The sequence below is a fragment of the Scatophagus argus genome, chromosome 2, assembly GCF_020382885.2.
Source record: "Scatophagus argus isolate fScaArg1 chromosome 2, fScaArg1.pri, whole genome shotgun sequence".
In the NCBI taxonomy this organism is placed as follows: Eukaryota; Metazoa; Chordata; class Actinopteri; family Scatophagidae; genus Scatophagus; species Scatophagus argus.
The window spans coordinates 17626756-17646107 of record NC_058494.1 but is presented as its reverse complement, the minus strand read 5'-3'; the positions used below and the strand labels follow the sequence as shown (position 1 = coordinate 17646107).

The 19352-nt window shown below is 40.5% G+C and overlaps 1 protein-coding gene across 1 annotated transcript; it reads left to right on the top strand.

The window, feature by feature from the left end:
• The first annotated feature begins 624 nt into the window (after nt 1–624).
• On the top strand, nt 625–11134 carry anxa5b (annexin A5b). The gene is made up of 13 exons (XM_046414940.1): nt 625–764; nt 1022–1065; nt 4086–4170; nt 4541–4635; nt 5840–5953; nt 6108–6198; nt 6802–6881; nt 7368–7418; nt 8479–8572; nt 8678–8773; nt 8892–8950; nt 10483–10605; nt 10697–11134. The coding sequence occupies exons 2-13, from the start codon at nt 1063–1065 to the stop codon at nt 10757–10759; spliced, it is 954 nt and encodes a 317-aa protein (XP_046270896.1). The 5' UTR covers nt 625–764; nt 1022–1062; the 3' UTR covers nt 10760–11134.
• The last annotated feature ends 8218 nt before the right edge of the window (nt 11135–19352 follow it).

Genomic DNA, 19352 nt, shown 5'->3' with positions numbered 1-19352 from the left:
ACTCTGTTACAAGTAAAGGTCAGTTCAAAATGTCATTTCAGTAAAAGTACAGAACTACAATTAGCAACATGTTGCTAATGTAGCCATAGTAAAAGTACTTATTATGCAGAAAGGCTCCTTTATCACTAGAAAACATTATTCTATTTTGATTTTTGTTTTTTTTTATTTTATATTATATTATATATATTTTTTATATTATATTATAGTAGTGCATCACATCATGTGTTTTTAATATAAAAGGTCAGTAGTACCTGTAAGTGTAAAGTAAGTGTATTGGAGTGAAAAGTACAACATTTACCTCAAAAATGGAGTAGAGTAGAGGTACGAAGTGGCCTAATCTTGAAAGACTCAAGTAAAGCACAATATGTACTTGTATGGCATGACTGTACTTAAGTACAGCACTTGAGTAAATCTACTTAGTTACTTTACACTCAACACGTATGGATTCCTCGGAGTCTTCATATGTCCTATAGGCGAGCTGAAAACATCAAACCTGCGTTCATTTGTACTACCTTTTTGTTTGGCACGGCTTCCTTACACCGGAAACAACATTTCCCACAGTGCTTCGGGAGACGGGGGCTGTACCAGAGTTCGCGTGCACCTGGGTGTGGCACTTGCACCCGCACGCGCACACTCACGCGCGCAACGTAGAGTATTTCCGAGTGGGTTTCTGCCGTCCGGCCTCCTTCTGCTCTCTTCTGTCGTCTCTGCCGGGTCTCTCAGCCTGCCCACCGAGCTTCATCTGCCCGCTGCTGCTCTCCGCGGTGAGTCCAGATCACTTTATTGCTTCTACCTCCGGATAGGACAGGATACGTTAAACAGCATCAGCCAGGTGAGCCGTGACAGACAGGAGTATGTCTACCTGTGGACAAAAGGGAGAAGCTCGTATGATCTACGGAAGTTTGAGCTTCACAGCTATGCCTAAGATAGACAGGAGAGAAACTAAAGTGAGGCAGCGGATAAAAACTGTAAAAACAACATTATTGCTGCTGTTTAAAGTCTGTCTATCTGTGTCTAACAGATTTTCTTCTTACCGGTGAATAAACCTCCAAGACCGTCAAAATGGTGAGTGCTTTTCATTTCATTTTTGTCTGCCTATCATAATGTTTGTTCCAATAGTCTTGCCAAAAATCCGTTATTTATGCTAATGTGTGACTCACTGTGGTTTATACCCTCTGAACTCCCAAGACAACGCCCACTTTTTTCCATATTATATAATCCTAAAAATCTAATCTAAATATGAATGTTTTTTCACCTTTCCTAAAACTTTGGATAACTCCTTCAGATTACATTAAACCCATGGATGTAGGACAGTACATCTGTTTAAGAGAAAGAAAAGTATGAGCCCTGCCACCATGTCTGTACAGTTCAGCTCATATTTTGTTGCCATAATTAAGTGTATTTTAACATAGAAGTTGGGAAATGCACACTTTTACTGACAAAACTTTCCAGTTTATCAGGTTTGTATCTTTTAAGTGCGCTTGCTTACGGGGCTGCGGAGAGCTTTCATTTGGGGAAGTTGGGAAGTTTGGTGTATGACTCATGTGGGCTCTGTTCCATTCGGGTGGGTCTCTCTGTTTCTCCACCTCTCTCTGTGTTTAATACACTCATTTTACACGTCTGCTCTGGAGTGTAAAGCCGCCCTCCCTCTCTTAAAGGGGAATCAGTTCTCTGTCTCTTTGTCAGGGTGGAGCTGTAAGTTACCATAAAGAAACAGAAAAGTGATTATATTCGTGATCATCACTTGCACTCTGCAGGCAGTTTAGTCTGGGGGCTGTAAACCGAGTCTCTCTTTGGTATGAACGGCACACGAAACTGTGTTTTAACTGATCTTTCTGAGACAAGGATCTGCTTTGAGGATGAGGACGAAACTGCTGATGTTCTGTACTTTTGTCAGGAAATGCAGTGAAAAGACTAACAACAGGTATTATACAGTTTGCGTCTGTAGCCAAAGTCTGATGGAGCACACTCCTCGGCGCCATGGATATCTGTTGCTGTCAAAAAACATCTTAAAAACTCATGCTTGAGCCACGCCCTTGCTCTGAACAAGTTCACAGGCGATGTAGTTCATTTTGAGTCGGTTTTCGTTTACAGTACACCATCCTAAATATTCACTTGTACAATGTCGTCGTCTGTGTTACATTTGCTGATGAAAGAGCAGCTTTTGGGCCAGCCCGACGTGTCTGATGTCTGATGTGTTGTTTGTATAAAAACTCCTTCTCCCTCACTGAGAAAATCGGAATCTACAAAAAAGAAAATATTTATCATTTTCCAAAGTTTAACTACTAGACAGAAGATGCATCCTATTGCACTTAAAAGTCCATTATCAGCACCTGTACTGTTCTGTTCTAATTGTATTCCCTTTTTAAATGTTTTTTTATTAAAATGTGAACTGCAGCTTGAGTGAACATGACCTGCCTTTTGGTTGGTCCAAACATGGTCAAAGAGTCATAAAGTGCTGAGAGACAAACATTCATGGGAGTAACATTAACATTCAAGCTCAACTTTATGGACACTAATAGTACAGTTAGCAGTAAAATACATTATTACTTCCCTTAATACAAGCATGGACCGTGTACAGTCTCCGTGGCAACCACAGTCCATAAATGAAGGATGGCAGTGATAAGGCGTGTGTGGTGTTCCATCTCCATCTCCAGTTACAGTTCACGTTTGCATATGGCCAACATACCTCCATCAGGAGCCCCCCCCCCCCCCCACCGCCTGGCCTCAGGCCATGTCTGAACTCGCTCCATAGGACACAGCCAATCACTCTCTATAGGAGCTAAACTGCATTCCAGTGGAAATGATCTGCATTGTGTTGTTTTCTAAATATCTCCTTGTTTAGCTGTTTGTCCAAGCAGCCTTCTCCACCCTGATTAGATTTTGTTTAGCTTGTGGCGCTGAGTGTGTTTATGGAGAGCTCGTGGACGTTTTGGCGTTCCTTCCCGCAGAAAAAGACAAAATCCTGGTTGTTAACAGCAACTTGCTTACGGACGGCCCACTTTTTTTCCCACTTTTTTTTTTTCCTCTTTTCCTTCCAGATTTTCAGGGTCAGAATTCCAGAGACATTCCCGTGGTTTTCCTCTCCAAACATTTATCACCCCCGAAAGAAGAAGCAATCACTCTGCTATTTTATTGTTTAATGTGTCAGTTTTAGGGAGTGTCTGAAATGACTGCAGCTTTGTTTCAGAATGTTAGTTACTTAAATCAATCATGAAGTTAATGTTTTTCCAGCCTTATCACATTCTTACTGTCTTCAGTATTGATTAGCCTGCTGTACTGAAATACTTTGTCCACATATAGTAAAAAATAAACCTGATGATCAGCCATTTTGTTTCACTTCGTCACATCACAAGTCTGATGTGGGGACGTGCTGGTTGCGGTGTGCACATCTGCACATCTTTATGTCATAGAGCTGTAAGTCTGCAAGTCATTAAGTGCATCCAAAACAGGGAAAGTCTTTGATGAGTATATGCACATAACAAATCTGGGATGTAATGTTTTTTATGTATGGAGGCATTAATGTAGAGACCGATTATGTACAGTATTATGTTACATAATGTTATGTACTTGAAGAATTGTAATTTTATATCTTATCTAAGCATGAATGTGGAGATTGATTATGTGCAGTAAAGAAGAAAGCCCAAATCATCATCTCATCGTTACAGTTGTGCAGTGACTGTAACGCCTGATATTTATATAAATGTAAACATGCATTTTCTATGATGATGTGCAGAGGCAAAATCTTTAAGAAGATGATACATGCGAGGAATCTGATCTAATGTAAATTATTAATTATTATTAAAGAGTGAAACTGCAGGCTGACAATGTATGATCTGCAGTGTTTCAGCCTTTACTTATAACTGATAAGAAGCCATAGACTTCAGAAAGCTGTACTTGTTTTGGGACATCTGTGCCTTGTTTGATGCCCTTGCGTATACTTGCTTCAATCAAACAACAACAAGAGAACAACACAGTTGGCGTTAAAAAGAAAAAATCCCAAAAATGTTTGACAAAAGACATAACTCTGGACAGTCCACCCCATAATAATCCATTTCTTCTGTCCATTTCTTCCTATGTTGTAGGCCAGCAGAGGAACTGTGCAAGCCAGTGGAAACTTCAATGCCAGTGGAGATGCTGAGGTTTTGTACAAGGCCATGAAAGGGCTGGGTAAGATGCTAATCTGTGTATCTGCTGTCAGCACAGTGTCATCTGATACACTGAGGGCGTGTCAAATCGGTAGTGCAGCTCCAGCAGACCAATGAGACAGCGTTTTGGGGGGAGTTCCTCTCTCTGTAGTAATCCCTGCTGTCTGTATGGGCCTCCACCCAGACAGCAATGAGTCATAAGCACATGAGCAGAGATGAACCTTTCAGTCAGTCACTGTGAGCAAAAACATCTGCTCACCTCGACTGTAGGCGATAGTTATGTGGGTGAAATAATTGCACTCAAGAGTCCGCACAGACGGAGCATCGTTATGTAATGCGTGCACCTTATGAGAGCAGCTTGGCTGGGTAACCATAGTGCTTTTTCTCCATAGGAACCGATGAGGATGCCATCTTGCAGCTGTTGACGGCTCGCAGCAACACCCAGAGGCAGGAGATCAAGGCTGCCTACAAGACTCTGTTTGGAAAGGTCGGACTTCCTTAACAGCTGCCGAATTGCATGACCAAACACACTTTAAGAGCTCCAGCTTTAAAAAGGCCTCTGTAGGCTTCAAACAGACTACTGTGCGGCGTGTTGTTCGCCCACATTTAAAGGTTTAAACCTGTTCTGCATTGCTTCGATCAAAGCTAGACTTTGATTGAGCCAGGAGCCTCCTGGTTTTTCCCGAGAATCCTGTGCCATTTGTGTGCCCGCGTGATGAATTGTGCAAACAGGAATAAGGGTGCTAGTTTTGGTGTTATGTGGGCTTTAAATCTCTGTCTGGGAAAGCTGAATAGTCAGATTGATTGCATTTAAGCTAGTCTGTGCACACACTTGGCTAAACAAAGGAAATAATCGACAAAATAAAATCACTCACAGCTCATCATCTCGGTGCTCCTTATCTAACGCGTAATTACAACAACACCAAACTGGACCCTTTGCTGAATGCCCACTTAAAGGCACTCATTTCAAGGGGTTAGATAAGGGGAGTGATGCCACTTTCATGTCTGTATGGTACATATGAAGCTACAACCAGCAGCTTGTTAGCTTAGCTTAGCAAAAAGAAGAAAAAAAGGCAAAGCAGCCAGGCTGATTCTGTCAGTACAAGTACTAAAAGTAAAAAGTACAAAAGTGAAAGTGTCCCACAAAGTTAAACTAGTCCTTTAACACAAGCTGAGCAGAAAACTTTGCTGCCACTGCAACAGGAAGTCATTGCTTCCAAACACAGTTATCTGTTTAGCCATTTTAGCTTAACAGGGGACTCAAGCCACCAGCTCATACTATTCTCTCTTGAAAAGCTGCCATGGTTTTACAAATACAAAGTGATTAAGAGATTTTAAGGCAGGAGTTCAAAGCCTGCCTGCTTTCACACATCCACACAGCTGGCCAATCACTGTGAGAAATGGCTGTGCATGTCGGACCCCACACATCCGGGAAGCTGGAAAGTAGGCATCAGAAGCTGTTAGGAGATCCGGAAAGCTCTTGGTCTGAAGCATACTGAGGCCTTTAAGCCCAACACACCACATCAAAGCTCCAACGAAACAGTCAAACCATCACAATCACTACAGCCGAAAGTCCATGATGGGTTTACACATTCATCGCTGCAAAATAGTCCAGCTACACAAGCAACCATAAAAAAGGATTTTAAGCCGTGCCAGAACTAATCTACATATGTGCTGTTTCTCCACGACAGGATCTGGTGGATGACCTGAAGGGAGAGCTGGGTGGCAAATTTGAGACCCTGATCGTGGGTCTAATGACCCCACCCATCATTTACGATGTGACATCCCTCCGCAACGCCATCAAGGTAAGTGCTGCACCTGCCAGATATGAGGCAGATAGAGTGAAGTAAGTAGTGTGAAGGTTAAGATTTTATGCACACAGACAGAAATGTTAGTTGTCAGAGCAACTGGAAACCCAAATCTGGTTTCATCAGAGACATCACCTTCTTTGACCTCTAGGGGGCAGGAACAGATGAGAAGGTCCTGGTGGAGATCCTGGCCTCCAGAACACCTCGGCAGGTGAAGGACATCATTGCTGCTTATAGACAGGGTAGGACACCAACACACACGCAAATACTACGTGATAAACTCACTCATTTTTAAAAGGGAAAACAAAAACATGTTTAAATTGTACAAATTCTGTGTTTTATTCATCACAAGCAGCATAGTGTACATTTGTAGATTTGACTCAATGAACCCATTTGCAAAGCAGCCTTTATAAGGCATCTGCATTGGCAATTTGTTGTGTGGTTGCGTGCAAAAATGATGTGTAAAAACAACCGCTGATGTTTCATACATCAGCAGGCTAAATGAATAGAATACTAGAATCCTAACCTTCTCCGGTCTTTTGATCGTGGTGGTTAAACTGATAGCCAGCGGGCTAAAGGAACCTTTTAGCTCTTTGAGAAAAATTCCTGGGACTAAACGTAATTTCAGTCCAAGTCAACAGTTACTGTATGTTTCAACAACTAGCTTCTCCTTTAAGAATACAAACTTAAACATGGTTACAAAAGATAATGACACGATCTGCTAAGATGGGATAAAATTACATCTAAATTGACTGTTATAGAGTTTATGTTTTGTGCTGATTTGTGTGTGTAAAGAGTTAAAATAAAAAGAAAACATTAACATGTGTGTATCACGTTTTTGTCAGAGTATGATGACGACCTGGAGGAGGATGTATGTGGTGACACTTCAGGTCACTTCCAGAGACTTCTGGTGATTCTGCTGCAGGTAAAGCTCTCCTCTCATCTTGTCTCCTCTCCTCTCGTCTCATCTTGTCTCCTCTCCTCTCCTGTCTTGTCCTCTCCTCTCCTCTCATCTTGTCTCCTGTCCTGTCTTGTCCTGTCCTCTCCTCTCATCTCATCTCCTCAACTCTCCTGTCTTGTCCTCTCCTCTCCTCTCATCTTGTCTCCTGTCCTGTCTTGTCCTGTCCTCTCCTCTCGTCTCCTGTCCTGTCTTGTCCTCTCCTCTCGTCTCCTCTCATCTCGTCTCCTGTCCTGTCTTGTCCTCTCCTCTCCTCTCATCTTGTCTCCTCTCCTCTCATCTCATCTCCTGTCTTGTCCTCTCCTCTCCTCTCCTCTCCTGTCTTGTCCTCTCCTCTCGTCTCCTCTCCTCTCCTCTCCTGTCCTGTCTTGTCCTCTCCTCTTGTCTCCCTTCCTGTCTTGTCCTCTCCTCTCCTCCTGTCTTCTCTAACAGAAATGTTTTGTCTGTCCTCAGGCCAACAGGCAGACGGGGATCCAGGAGGGAAATATCGAGAGTGATGCTCAGGTGAGTTAGCTGTTCATTGCAAATATTTCTGCTCTTCATCATCAGTGATGTCTTTGTCTATTATCTGGGGGTGTGACTGTCACATGTTTGTGGATAGGATCTAAATACAGGCCTTTGAAGCCTGTTTGTGTATGTGTGTGTTCTGGAGGCGAGGATTGTAGTTTGTACAGCTGGTCTGTAGTGCTGTTATGGCCGTTTCTACTGGAGGGGAAGGATGACATTTCCCATAGCATTTCATGGATGAGTTTAAAAGGCAGAAAAATACTTCCTGGTGAGGGTGATAGATTTCCCTCTAATTCTGGCTGCCACATTGCTGAATCTTTTGTGATCTAAGGTAGCTTCTGTTTGGCTGTGCTCTGTCTGAACATGATCCATCTTCAGTACTGTTCATTTACAGTTTTTATCAACGGCATCTCCCAGAGAGAGACACTCTCTGATCTGTTCTAATCCGAATCAGTACAGCTCATTCCTCTTCAGCACTTATTAAATGTAGTGCGAGAAGAAAGTGCACAGTGAGGATGGGTGGTGTGAAATCGCGGGATGATTAACAGGATGGGAAGGCAACACAGTTTATCAGACGATCTGAAGAATCGTCTTGAGATCTTTTCATTCAAATCATAGAAATCAGTGATATTTAATATTCTCTTGGTCCAGTTTCCAGACTTCACATAACCTCAGAGACTAGCAGATCCATACTACATGAACATACCAATAGAGTGAGGTAACCGACCAGATGGCTGTGCTGATTGGCTGAGAAACCACAGACATTTCTGTCTGTTTTCAGCTCCACACCTCCAGCTTGTTAAAGATTTTAATTTTCCCATTAAGTATGTTTCTAAGTTAACAGGTTATGGAGCAGTCTTGGTGACCAATGATAGTGGTCAAAATATCAAGGAAATATACTTAAACTTTTACTTTGTCTGTTTCAGAGTATTGTTATATTTATTATGCAGTATTATTGGAATATTATTACTGATTGATTCGTTTTAGAGCCACAGCTGGTCAAGGTGAAGTTAATTTGAAGTATTTCATACATGATTGTTTGTTTCTGTGGCTGTAGGTCCTCTTCAAGGCGGGAGAGGAGAAGTTTGGCACTGATGAGCAAACATTTGTCACCATCCTGGGAAACCGCAGTGCAGAGCATCTTAGGAAAGGTTTGTCTGTGTGTCTTGTCAGTCGCAGTGAGAAACGGAAAGCCTCCGTAGTTGCTTAGCAGTTTCATTGAACAGCCAGACTCACTGTGAACCCGTGTGTTTCAGTATTCGATGCCTACATGAAGTTGTCTGGATATGAGATAGAGGAGAGCATCAAGAGGGAAACATCTGGAAATCTGAGAGATCTGCTTCTGGCCGTGGGTACGAAACCACACACCTCCATCCTGCAAACTGCTTCTGTTGTCAGCTTCTCCAGAGCTGGTGACCAAGAATGACTAATAACAATAATTTTTCAATCTTTTCTGATTTTCTTTTAAAGTGAAGTGTGCCAGGAGCGTTCCAGCCTATTTTGCGGAGACCCTGTACTATGCAATGAAGGTAAGACGGCAAAAATGACTGAAATGGCCAACCAAGTATAATCAATGCCATATTTAACTACCGTAAAATTGGTTGTCGTAACACATTATAATGGCAGCAAAAGTCCTGCTCTACGACAGAAACTTGGACCTGTAAACTGTTGTGCATCAGAAATGGGGACATGATGGGGCACATTCATGTGATGCTTCCTGTTGTTAATCCATATGCTTACTGTATCCAGACTGTCATTTCAACAAAAACAAGCCAATTAGTTGTTTGGGAAAAATAGGTTGTTGCCCAAACTTAGGCCTGTTGTTGTTTTTCCTCAAAGCACTGTAGCATTAATGTTTTTGGTCACATGAAACCAGGAAAAACTTGACTTGAATCATTAATGTCACTTCCTGTTTGTTGCAAAGAACTTCCATTAATAGTTAGGGCCATTAAAGTCATTAAACAAGTTACTTTTGTGTGTGTATATAAAACTTGATTCAGGTGGCGAATCAGAAATATTCACTTTTTCTGGCGTTTTATTTTATGTGTTTTTTATATGTTTTATTTATTTGTTGGAGAGAGAAAGTAACAAGATGAGAGAGAAAGAGACAAATGACAAAGGTTTCCAGCCAGGTTCAGTTCTGGGATGAATTTCTCTCACAGCTTTTCTCAGTATTGTTGGATAGGGACTTGTTGAAGACTGTTGCTATTTTCCCACAAACTACTGTACTTACTTTCTGTGTCTATAATTGATGTTTTTATGACACAAATGAATGAAGTGACAGTGTGGTAGGATTTTCTCCTAGTGATGAACTGACAGAGAGTAATCACCTGAATCTGCTGCTCCCTCAGCTATGTGGATCATTTTCAACTGCAGCACCAAACAACAGTCAGACACAGTTAAAAATCCGCTGGTAAACATAGAAGACCAAAAAATGGAGCTAAAATATAGTGAAAAATCACACTTGAGTTTGCCAGGTGACCAGAGAAACGATCCCAAATAAATGAGAATGTTGCTCTGAAACTGTTGAGTGTGTAAAGCGATTGTTTCTCTCTCAACTTCTTCTAGTGTCCTGGTCACAGCTGGTTTCGGCTGCCCCCTAGTGGCCAAAATATATACAGCTCTTAGGTTTGACACGTGTGGAAAAATGGGCTCATAGATATCACTGCGGGTGGTTGTACATGTCCATGCAGATTAGAACTCCAGAGACACATGAACTATTTCTAGATATTTACACAGTTGTGGAGCCTTAGCTTGTGCTCTCATTTAATTATTTTTATGCATTACATGTATGCACAAAGTCATCATATGCTCAGGGTAAGAACAATGTCTATCTTCTTTTTAAAATACATGCAGTTTGAATAGCACTATAACATGTACGCAAGAAGTGTGCTTGGATAAACACATCTACAGGGTAATTAAATCATAACAGACTGCATTTTTGATTCTAAAGCTCAGTGTAAAAAGTCTTCTAAAGAGGCATCTGCCCCCCACACAACCCTGACAAGATCTTATGCGGGGTGACGTCTCACTCTGGGTTCACCTTATGTGTTTGTTGCAGGGTGCAGGAACTGATGACAACACCCTGATCAGAGTGATGGTGAGTCGCAGTGAGGTGGACATGTTGGACATCAGAGTTCACTTCAGGAGGATGTTTGCCTGCTCTCTGTTTTCCATGGTCAAGGTACACACATGCACATGAAACAAATGCGCAAATACTACAAATGTGAAGCTGTTTGCTCCTTTCTTAAAGTCCGCCTGTGCTTCTGTTACAGGGAGACACCGGCGGTGACTACCGAAAGGCCTTGCTTTTGCTCTGTGGTGGAGACGATGCGTAACAATAGCAATAGCAACAAGCAATAGCACAAACCACACCTAAAGTGCCTCTTCTTCAAGTTAGCCCTGTGGCCCGTCGGCTCACTAACACAAAGTCAGAAATCATCACAATGAAAACTTTGGGAGAGAGACAGAGAGACGGGCCATCGGGGTCTTTTAAACTATGAGTCCAGACAATGTGTTTGAAGGGTAGCTAACATTTTGTTCATGTCCACATTAATGCAGCTTTTTGACTAACATCTTCATTATGATTTAATATTATGTTATTGATTTGTTGTGGTAAAGTATCAGACCACAGTTTTTCTGTTTGCACTTTGTATGGCAAAAACAAAATATGCAATAATAAACATTTCAGCTGATGAAGTTCAATGATAAAATTTGTCTTGTCTCTATGTCTCAGTAGCAATGATGTCATGCAGTACATGTTGAACATGCACTGGCTGCTTATAGCCACTAGAGGGAGGTAGAGAAGCTTTAAAAGAAAAAAGTACTTCAAAATGTCATCATTGCAAGTAGGCAGAGATGGAAAATACTTAAAAGCACACTGAACTACTTAAGTAAAAGTACATTTACTGCGGTTACTAATTACAGTTACTTGCATTTACAGCTACAGTAGCTGCTTTCTTTGCAAATGAAGTATAAAACGTCATTGGTTTATGAAACCACGAAGCATCATTACAGATTAAGTTATTTTAAAGTTTTTAAAGTACACACAGTTGAAATCAGCCCCACTGAGCTTAAAGTACAGCTTAGAATAAAGTTTTTTCTTTGTATAATTCAGTACTGCATAAGTATTCAGCTCCCAGAAACAGTATTCTCCATATTAACTACTTTTGCTTTTCTTGTACTTCAGGTAGTACTTCAACTACAAAGAGCTTTAATTTATCATAAAGTGCTTTTAGATTGTGGTATTATTAGTCTAAAGGGATCTGACCACCAGATCTTCTGCCATGTATGCTCTTTGATTTGGATCATTGAAACAATATTACAACATCTAAACAGTATTAACAGCTGATGGAATCCTTTTTTAATCGATCGGTTCACCTAAATTAGAATAAAACAAAAACAAAAACAAAACAATTGCTCAGGTTGATTCTGCCTCCACTCCAATATAACAAAAGGGAAAATTTATTTGTGGAGCTTAAAGCCCTGAAACACTACTTTTGAGTGAACTGATCCTTACATACTCTATATAGACAAAAGAATTGGGACGCTGCATTCTAAATACATAGACAGCTTTGCAGCTGGGAAGGCTTTCCACAAGATTTTGGATTGTTTTTGTGGGAATTTTTGCTCCTTCATGCAGCAGAGCATTTGTGAGGTCAGGCACTGATGGACCAAAAGGCCTGGCTCATAATCTGTGTTCCAGTTTGTCCCAAAGGTGTTTGATGGGGTTGAGGTCAGGGCTCTGTGTGGGCCAGTCAAGTTCTTCCACACCAAACTCTTTACGGACCGCAGTCATGCTGGAGTAGAAAAAGGACCTTCACCAAACTGTTGTCACAAAGTTGGAAGCATAGAATTGTCCAAAATGATTTCCCTTCGGTGGAAGTAAGAGGTCTCACTCAACCCCTGCAAAACAGCCTTGTCCCAATACTTTTGTCTTTAAAGTCTGCATTCCCTCCCTGGTGCAAACATTATATATGTGAAGATTTCACTACTGCATGTTGCTATGCAGATCATCTTCTGATGGCGTTGAGGCTTTATTCTCGCACACTTTATATCCTCTTTTATATTTTAGAGGGTAGCTTCCTGGGTTGACCTTTATGTAATTTAAGTAAATGAATAGCTGCTAAATGATAAAGCAAGTGCTGCCAGTAAAATTATTTCAACATGTTTTGTTATGTGTGTTTCAGTGTGTGTGTGTGTGTGTGTGTGTCGAAGGAGGAGTCAACCCAGGTCCTTTTACTTCTTTCTGTTATTCTTTCATGGAAGCATTTGCTGTAGATTGTTGCCACAGAAACAAGCAGCCAATAACAAGGTCTGAACAGCAGGGTGTGGGGTCAGGCCACCTCGAGCCACAGGAAGAACAATACCTCAGGCTCCTCCCATCTCGCTGCCTCGCGTGTTTCTGGGTGTCTGTGGGTGGCCTCGTGTCCGGTCAGCTTTGTAGGTCAGATCTGAAGTACTTATTGGAGCGTTGAGTTGTGTTTTGATGTTTTTCTTTGCCCCTCTTCTCCTCCGTCACACTGGCTGAAGCTCTGTGTAGTAGAAACAATAGTTCAAGTTTAAGTTGACTGGGAAGTTTGTTTTCCAGTAAAGCTGAGAACAACTGTCATGACATATGAAAGAGGCAAAGGACTGTATGACAAATGGCTTTAAAATCTTGGCGTGAATGAAACTCCATCCTGCAAAAGTTTTCCTGTAATTGTCCAAAGTCGCAGCTAAAGAATTTTGCCAAAAGCAGATTTTCTTTTCCTACTGCTGGGTTTACGTTATCGTATAATTAATGAAATTACAATTGTATTCATTTGTTGAGCAAAAAATAGCCAAAATTCTTCCTGCTTCTCAAATGTGATGATTTTCTTCTTTTCTCTGTTTTATTCAGTGGTGGAAAATAACTGGGCACATTTTCTCAACTAAGTAGATGTATTTTGTCTGAGTATTTCTATTTTCTGCTACTTTGTACTTCAACTAGAATAAACTTTAGAGCCTTTTGGGTTAACTATGTTTATTTGATAACTTAACTTGTTTTCCAGTTTCAGGTTGATGATCAACAAAGCAGTTGTGATATTTATTATATCAGTAAAACTTTATTGATCCCCACTGGGGAAACCAGTGTAAAGGTACAAAAAAATTAAAACTATTCACACATTTACCTGCTGTAACATAGTGTATCAATAATCATAGTCCAATAATATAATGTAGGCTAAGTCATCCTGCATAATGAGTAATGTTGGTGTGATCCAGTTAAGCAATTAACATCACATTGTGCTCTGTGAGACGTATGAAGAGGTTGATCAGGCCTGCGATGGGAAGAGAGAAAGATCTGAGTGACTAATTAAAAAGATGGACTCATGTTGGGAGCTCTGTGATGTAAAAATCACAAACACAGGCGTATAGACATATGGAGAAAGTGTTTAAAATTTTGTATTATGACTGTGAATCATTTCAGTATGACGTTAAACATGTAGACCACTGATATTTGTTTCCATGCACACAGTGACTTTGCCTGTGCATGGTTTTGTTTCCCAGCTGCTGGAAAAGTAAAGATGGTGCTATGATGATCACTAAGTACCAAAAGCAAGTAGAGTCAAGCTGTACAATAACCTATGCAATGGAGCTTTTCTGGTTTTGTCTTTACATATTAAAGATATCTTGTGTGGGTTTTTTTTTTTTTTTCATTTTTGTCACCCAAGGATGTCTTTGCATCTTACATTAATATAAAAGGTGGGAATGGATGGCTGCATATTAGTATAGCTGAGATAACTTTTATTGTGATTTGGTGCTATATAAATAAAACTGATTTGACTTGAGTGATGAGGGAAGTGTGAGCAGGTGTGCAGGTAAGTAGGAAAGGTCAGCTGACGGGCAATGGCGGCAACTGTGGGGCAGGAGGGAGTGGTTGGACCTGGAATGATCTGCTGTATAACAAAGCATGCATGTCAGAACTGGAAGTTGGCCGGTGACAAATAAAAAAATAAATAAAAAAACGAATAAAAATTACCCGATGCAAGTAGAAGAGGGAAACAGAAGGAATTACAAGGCCCAAGTATAATGTATTGAACAGTAAATTCAATTAAACTGACAGGAAGAGGTGCCAGTTTCTGAATGGTTATTTTATTTGACTCAATGGATTACACATTCATAAACTGGAAATATGGTGGAAGATAAAAACAGCCACCCACGCTAACCTTTCTTAACCTGTGGCAACATTATGTATTGTTCTTCTGTTTGTTTATGCATCCTATAACAGTCAGCCTGTTGCACAGCAAAGCCTGACGTTTGCTGAAGAGTAAAACAAAAAACAGAAAGTGTCTGCTTCTTCGGTTGAACACAGTCTGTTTTTAAAGGTGTCCAAAGGTCTTAAGTATAATATGAAGAAGTTCCAAAGTTTAGCAGTCGCAACCGAGCAAAGACAAACGTGCCATGTTTCCATCCAAACGTGGCGCAAATTGTAATTGAAATAACTTATTAATTGAAGTACATAGGCAAAAGAAAATATAAATAGGCTACTATTGTGTGAATATTAAGAGGTTATGAGATGATGTTATTAAAAGAGAGTCGGACATGTGACACGTAAAAAACATGATGGTAGTATAACGTTTATGTTTCTTTCATCTAATTATTTGAGAAAGCTTGCAGTTTCCTCATCACTCCACACAGATGTGTTGCTTTTGTCAACAGACGTGTGGATGGATGGAAGCTAAAGTCTCCTTTAGCTTTAAGCTTGGTGCTGTTGCAGGTGCCTGATCACACAGACCTCTGAAGGAATCACAAGAATTTAACTAGACTCTTAAGTCTTATGTGAAGCCAGTGTGAAAGAATCAAAATATGTGTCACAACCTTTTAGAGCTGTGAATCTCAACTCAGGATTCAGGACAAAAAATAAGATGAAGATGATGACCAGAGGTTTTATCTGTTACATGGCCTCCCCTCCCTTTGGTTTGGATCAAGAGCAAAATACCTCAACAGACCCAGCATTTTTCTATGTGTCCCACGTGACGTTCGTCAGACAGTGTCTTGCAATTTAGTCGCCTTTTATTGTCTCTCCAGCAGAATCATATTTTTTTCCCCCCTCATTGAGACCAGAATGTGACAAAGACTAGCTGCTTTGAAAGACATATGTGAAGAAAGTCCATATAAAGGAGAAACTAAACAAACCATTAGTCCAAAGCAGACGTATACACGTTTTCACACATTTCACTCATCAGAAAAACGCCAAAAAGCAGAAAGATCTTTGGATATGCTGTTTGTAGGCTGCTGTTTGTACTTGAAAGACCTTAAACGTCAAAAGACTTTTTTAAAAAAAGCTGTATTAATACCGTGAGCGGTGGAGTCAAAGGTTGTTCCTTTCACAGGTGTTGGTTTAGTTTGTAAGGTATCAACACCACCTCCCTGCATGAGAAAAAGAAACAAGACGAGACAGGCACCTGTACAGGATGTGAGCCGGAAAAGGACACACATACCTAAATATGACTCAGGCGAGTTGATGGTTATTGACAATAAGGTGTTTTCCTTCAGGGATTTTCTCACTTCATTAAGATATTACTGACATTTGAGGGAAGGTCTGTAGTACAGTACTTAGAGACTTTACAGAACCAAAAACTGTACAGTGTGATACTAAAAGGGGCACTCCACCAATTTTACATGTCAGTCAGTTTATTAGCCATGGGGAGCACTATTCAGCCAGTGAAACCCGTTGTATAATGTCTTTTTGTGAGGGAACTTTTGAAAACTATTGTATAATTTCTGACTGTTTTGGGATGGAGGTTGACATTTCTCTTATATTTGATGGCAAATAAGGGGAAAGTAAAGGAGTCAATACACAACATTTTCATTTTTCATGTGTTAAAACAAATCTTTTAACACAGAATCGTTAGCTTTTAGCAGTTGAGCTTCCCTCAACTTTGACAGCCAGTACCATAGCACATTAACTCCTCGATATAGTGTGGTTGGACAACTTGTTGCATAAACTAGTTCCTTTCTTGGCCTTAAGAGAGGACAAATTACGTGCTGAAATTGAACCAGGGATGTTGATGTGATAGTATACACCTTTAACCACCAGGACAACCCAGAGTCTTAACAGAGTTTAACAGAAAGCATCCTGGACTGACTTGGACATGTGGACGTCCTCCACACATGAGGGTTCCAATGAAAGATGCTGCTAAGTTGCATTAGGTGTAGGATCTAGTGACTTTAGCACACAACTCATGTTAGGCGGGGAGAGACTGACTGTTGAATTATGAACTGACTACACTGACTGATCTCTGAGAACAACGAATTTGTTTCTAAGATCATCATTGTCCACTAGTGTTAACTTACAAGCATGATTTTCTTTCATGATTTACTCTTGTGTAAAGTAAACATTATCAAACTCTCACTTACAGTTATGATAATGATCTGGAAGTCGTACAAAGAGGGCGTGCCATGACGCTGTGGTTTTGACATTTTGTGTGTGTTTTGTGTATCCCAGTGCACCTGTGTGCTTGAATGTGTGTGGTGTTGATGGCATCCAGATACGTACTGTGCTGAGCTGGCACTCTCTACAAGCAAATTCCATCGACCATGAACAATATTATGACAGAAACAGGAATTACACACACACACACACACACACCCTATTATCATGAGCAAACATGCAACTAATGCTACAATCCAGCATCTATTCATAAGGTCTAGTGACTGGTTGACTTTCGAATGTGTGAAACCAGGAAGGCAGCCCTTAACCACACCCATCTCTTATTTAACAGCTATTGTCAATGTGGTGTGTTTGTGCCATAGATTTTAGAAAGAAGAATTCTGTTTCAGTTCTTTCAACCTCTGTTTTTAATTCCCTCAATGTTACGGTACTTTAATGTATATTCTCATTGAACATTGGGGTCTCAGTTCTTTCAGAATTTTATTGGCATTTGTGTGCACAACTACAAAACAGCCTTTACATATTTACAAATGTCACTTAAAATACATCCTGTGACTTTTCATTTGTTGGAGTGGTCGCTCTCATGGCTTTAGATAATCGATTCATCTGCCTGTCATTTTTTAATTCACCTCTTAACCATTCAGTGCTGAAAGTGACTTTCTTTAAATTTTTGAGAAAGCTGTCTTACCACAAAACTCAGCTCTCAAATATGTCCTAGATTCTTCATGAGCAGATGGAGTTAGCAAAAGACTGGAAACATAGTGGAGCATTTTGTGATTAAATAGCCAGATGTTTCCTACAGGAGGTGGTAGAGACCAAAAACAGAGCTAAAAGAGCATGAGTCCACACCTGTTTGTACAGAATCACACCTGAGATAGAACAACTTCAACTGCTCCAGATCGCTCCCATGCGGGTTGTGGTGACATCAGATGGGCTTTGTCGTCATTCAAGAATGAAAGATAGGATATCTGAAGTCCACTGGAAGAAAGAAAAACTGATAAGGAGCTGGCTAACAAAAACATTTGCACGGTTCAATAGTAAAAAGCTCTAAAGGGGGCACTGTTTTTAAATGTCATCGACTCAAGGCAAGCATGTTGTCATTTGAAGCCAAACCCTAAAGTGTGAAGCCCTGTTGTAAAGGAGATGCAAATCCCTGCTCCTTCGCTGGGCTGACACGTCGAGTCAAATCAAGTCAAGTCAAGCCAAGCCAGCACATGACCAGAAGCACGACTCCAACTGAAAGATAATGTTGCCTCACACATTAAAACAAGAGTGAGGTTTAACAGCCCACCATGAATCTGATTTGCATCAGTGCAGTTCTGCTAGATTTCCTTTTTGATCAAAGCTTGGAGGAGCCAGAACGTAAAGGAAAGAAATCCACGTGGTGACTGTAGGTGGAGAGGAGGTAGCTGATCATGAAGGCACACACTTCTGGATGGTATCCTCATTTCCTTCTTCAACCTTGACTTTTAAGCTCAAACTACTTCCTCAATCCTGGAATGTGCTCCGGTAAAACAATATATCTACCGAAATAAAAAAAAAAAAAACAACTAAAACAAAACCCATCCCTTTTGTGTCATAAACGAGAGTGGACCTACGTTAAAAACTGGAAATCGCCCTCTGGTTGGCCTTTTTTTAAGTGTCTGACTGAGAGAACAAAGAGCAGAACTTCAGAGGTGAGGAAGGTCAAGAACAGACAGGAAAACATAAAATCCACATCTGGGGTTGGACTTGTTCAAGGATTACACATTGCATGCACACGCACACACACATGCACACACAGCTGGATCATAGCAGTCTTTAAATCTAATCTTGCTATATATAAATGACTTATTATGCAGTTGGCTGCTGCCACTGAGAAAGTAATTAGGGACTGTTGCAGGAAGCCAACAAGTCTTATATTTGGATGTACAATCATTCTGTGTTAAGAGGCTTTCATCGTGAGTGTGTTGTGCTCTAACCTGAGGGCATGTCAGCAGCGCATGGGAAGAGTAAATATTCACACACAGTTTAATCTACCATAAAGGTGGATCCTGCCAACAAGTTAAAAATGACAAGGAAGCATTTGTAAATTTATTGCTCTTCGTCAAACTGTGAAAATGTTGAATTTATCAAGCAAATGTGGTCAGTTATTAACCTCTAAAAGTCTTGTTTTCCTCAAAGGAAATTTAACAAGCCTGTTGAAACTTTTTTTTAAATGTTAGAATAAAAGGCAGACTGTGTCAAAACCGTACTGCTTCTCATCTGATTGTTGGTGTTCTGAAATGAGACAGAATATGACAGAAAAGAAGAAAAATGACTCTTGATTTAAATCTTCAAAACATGTTAATATGTACTGCCATACCTGACACAGTTTTTAAACTGAGAGAAGTGATTTTAAAAAAAATTTTTTTGTGTTTTTTCACATTTACAATCCACTGAAATACAAAGTTCACCTCACGCAGGAATGTCCATGGGTTTCTCTGCTTCTCATCAAAGATCACGTTTCATATTCTTCACAGCAACAGGACAAATTG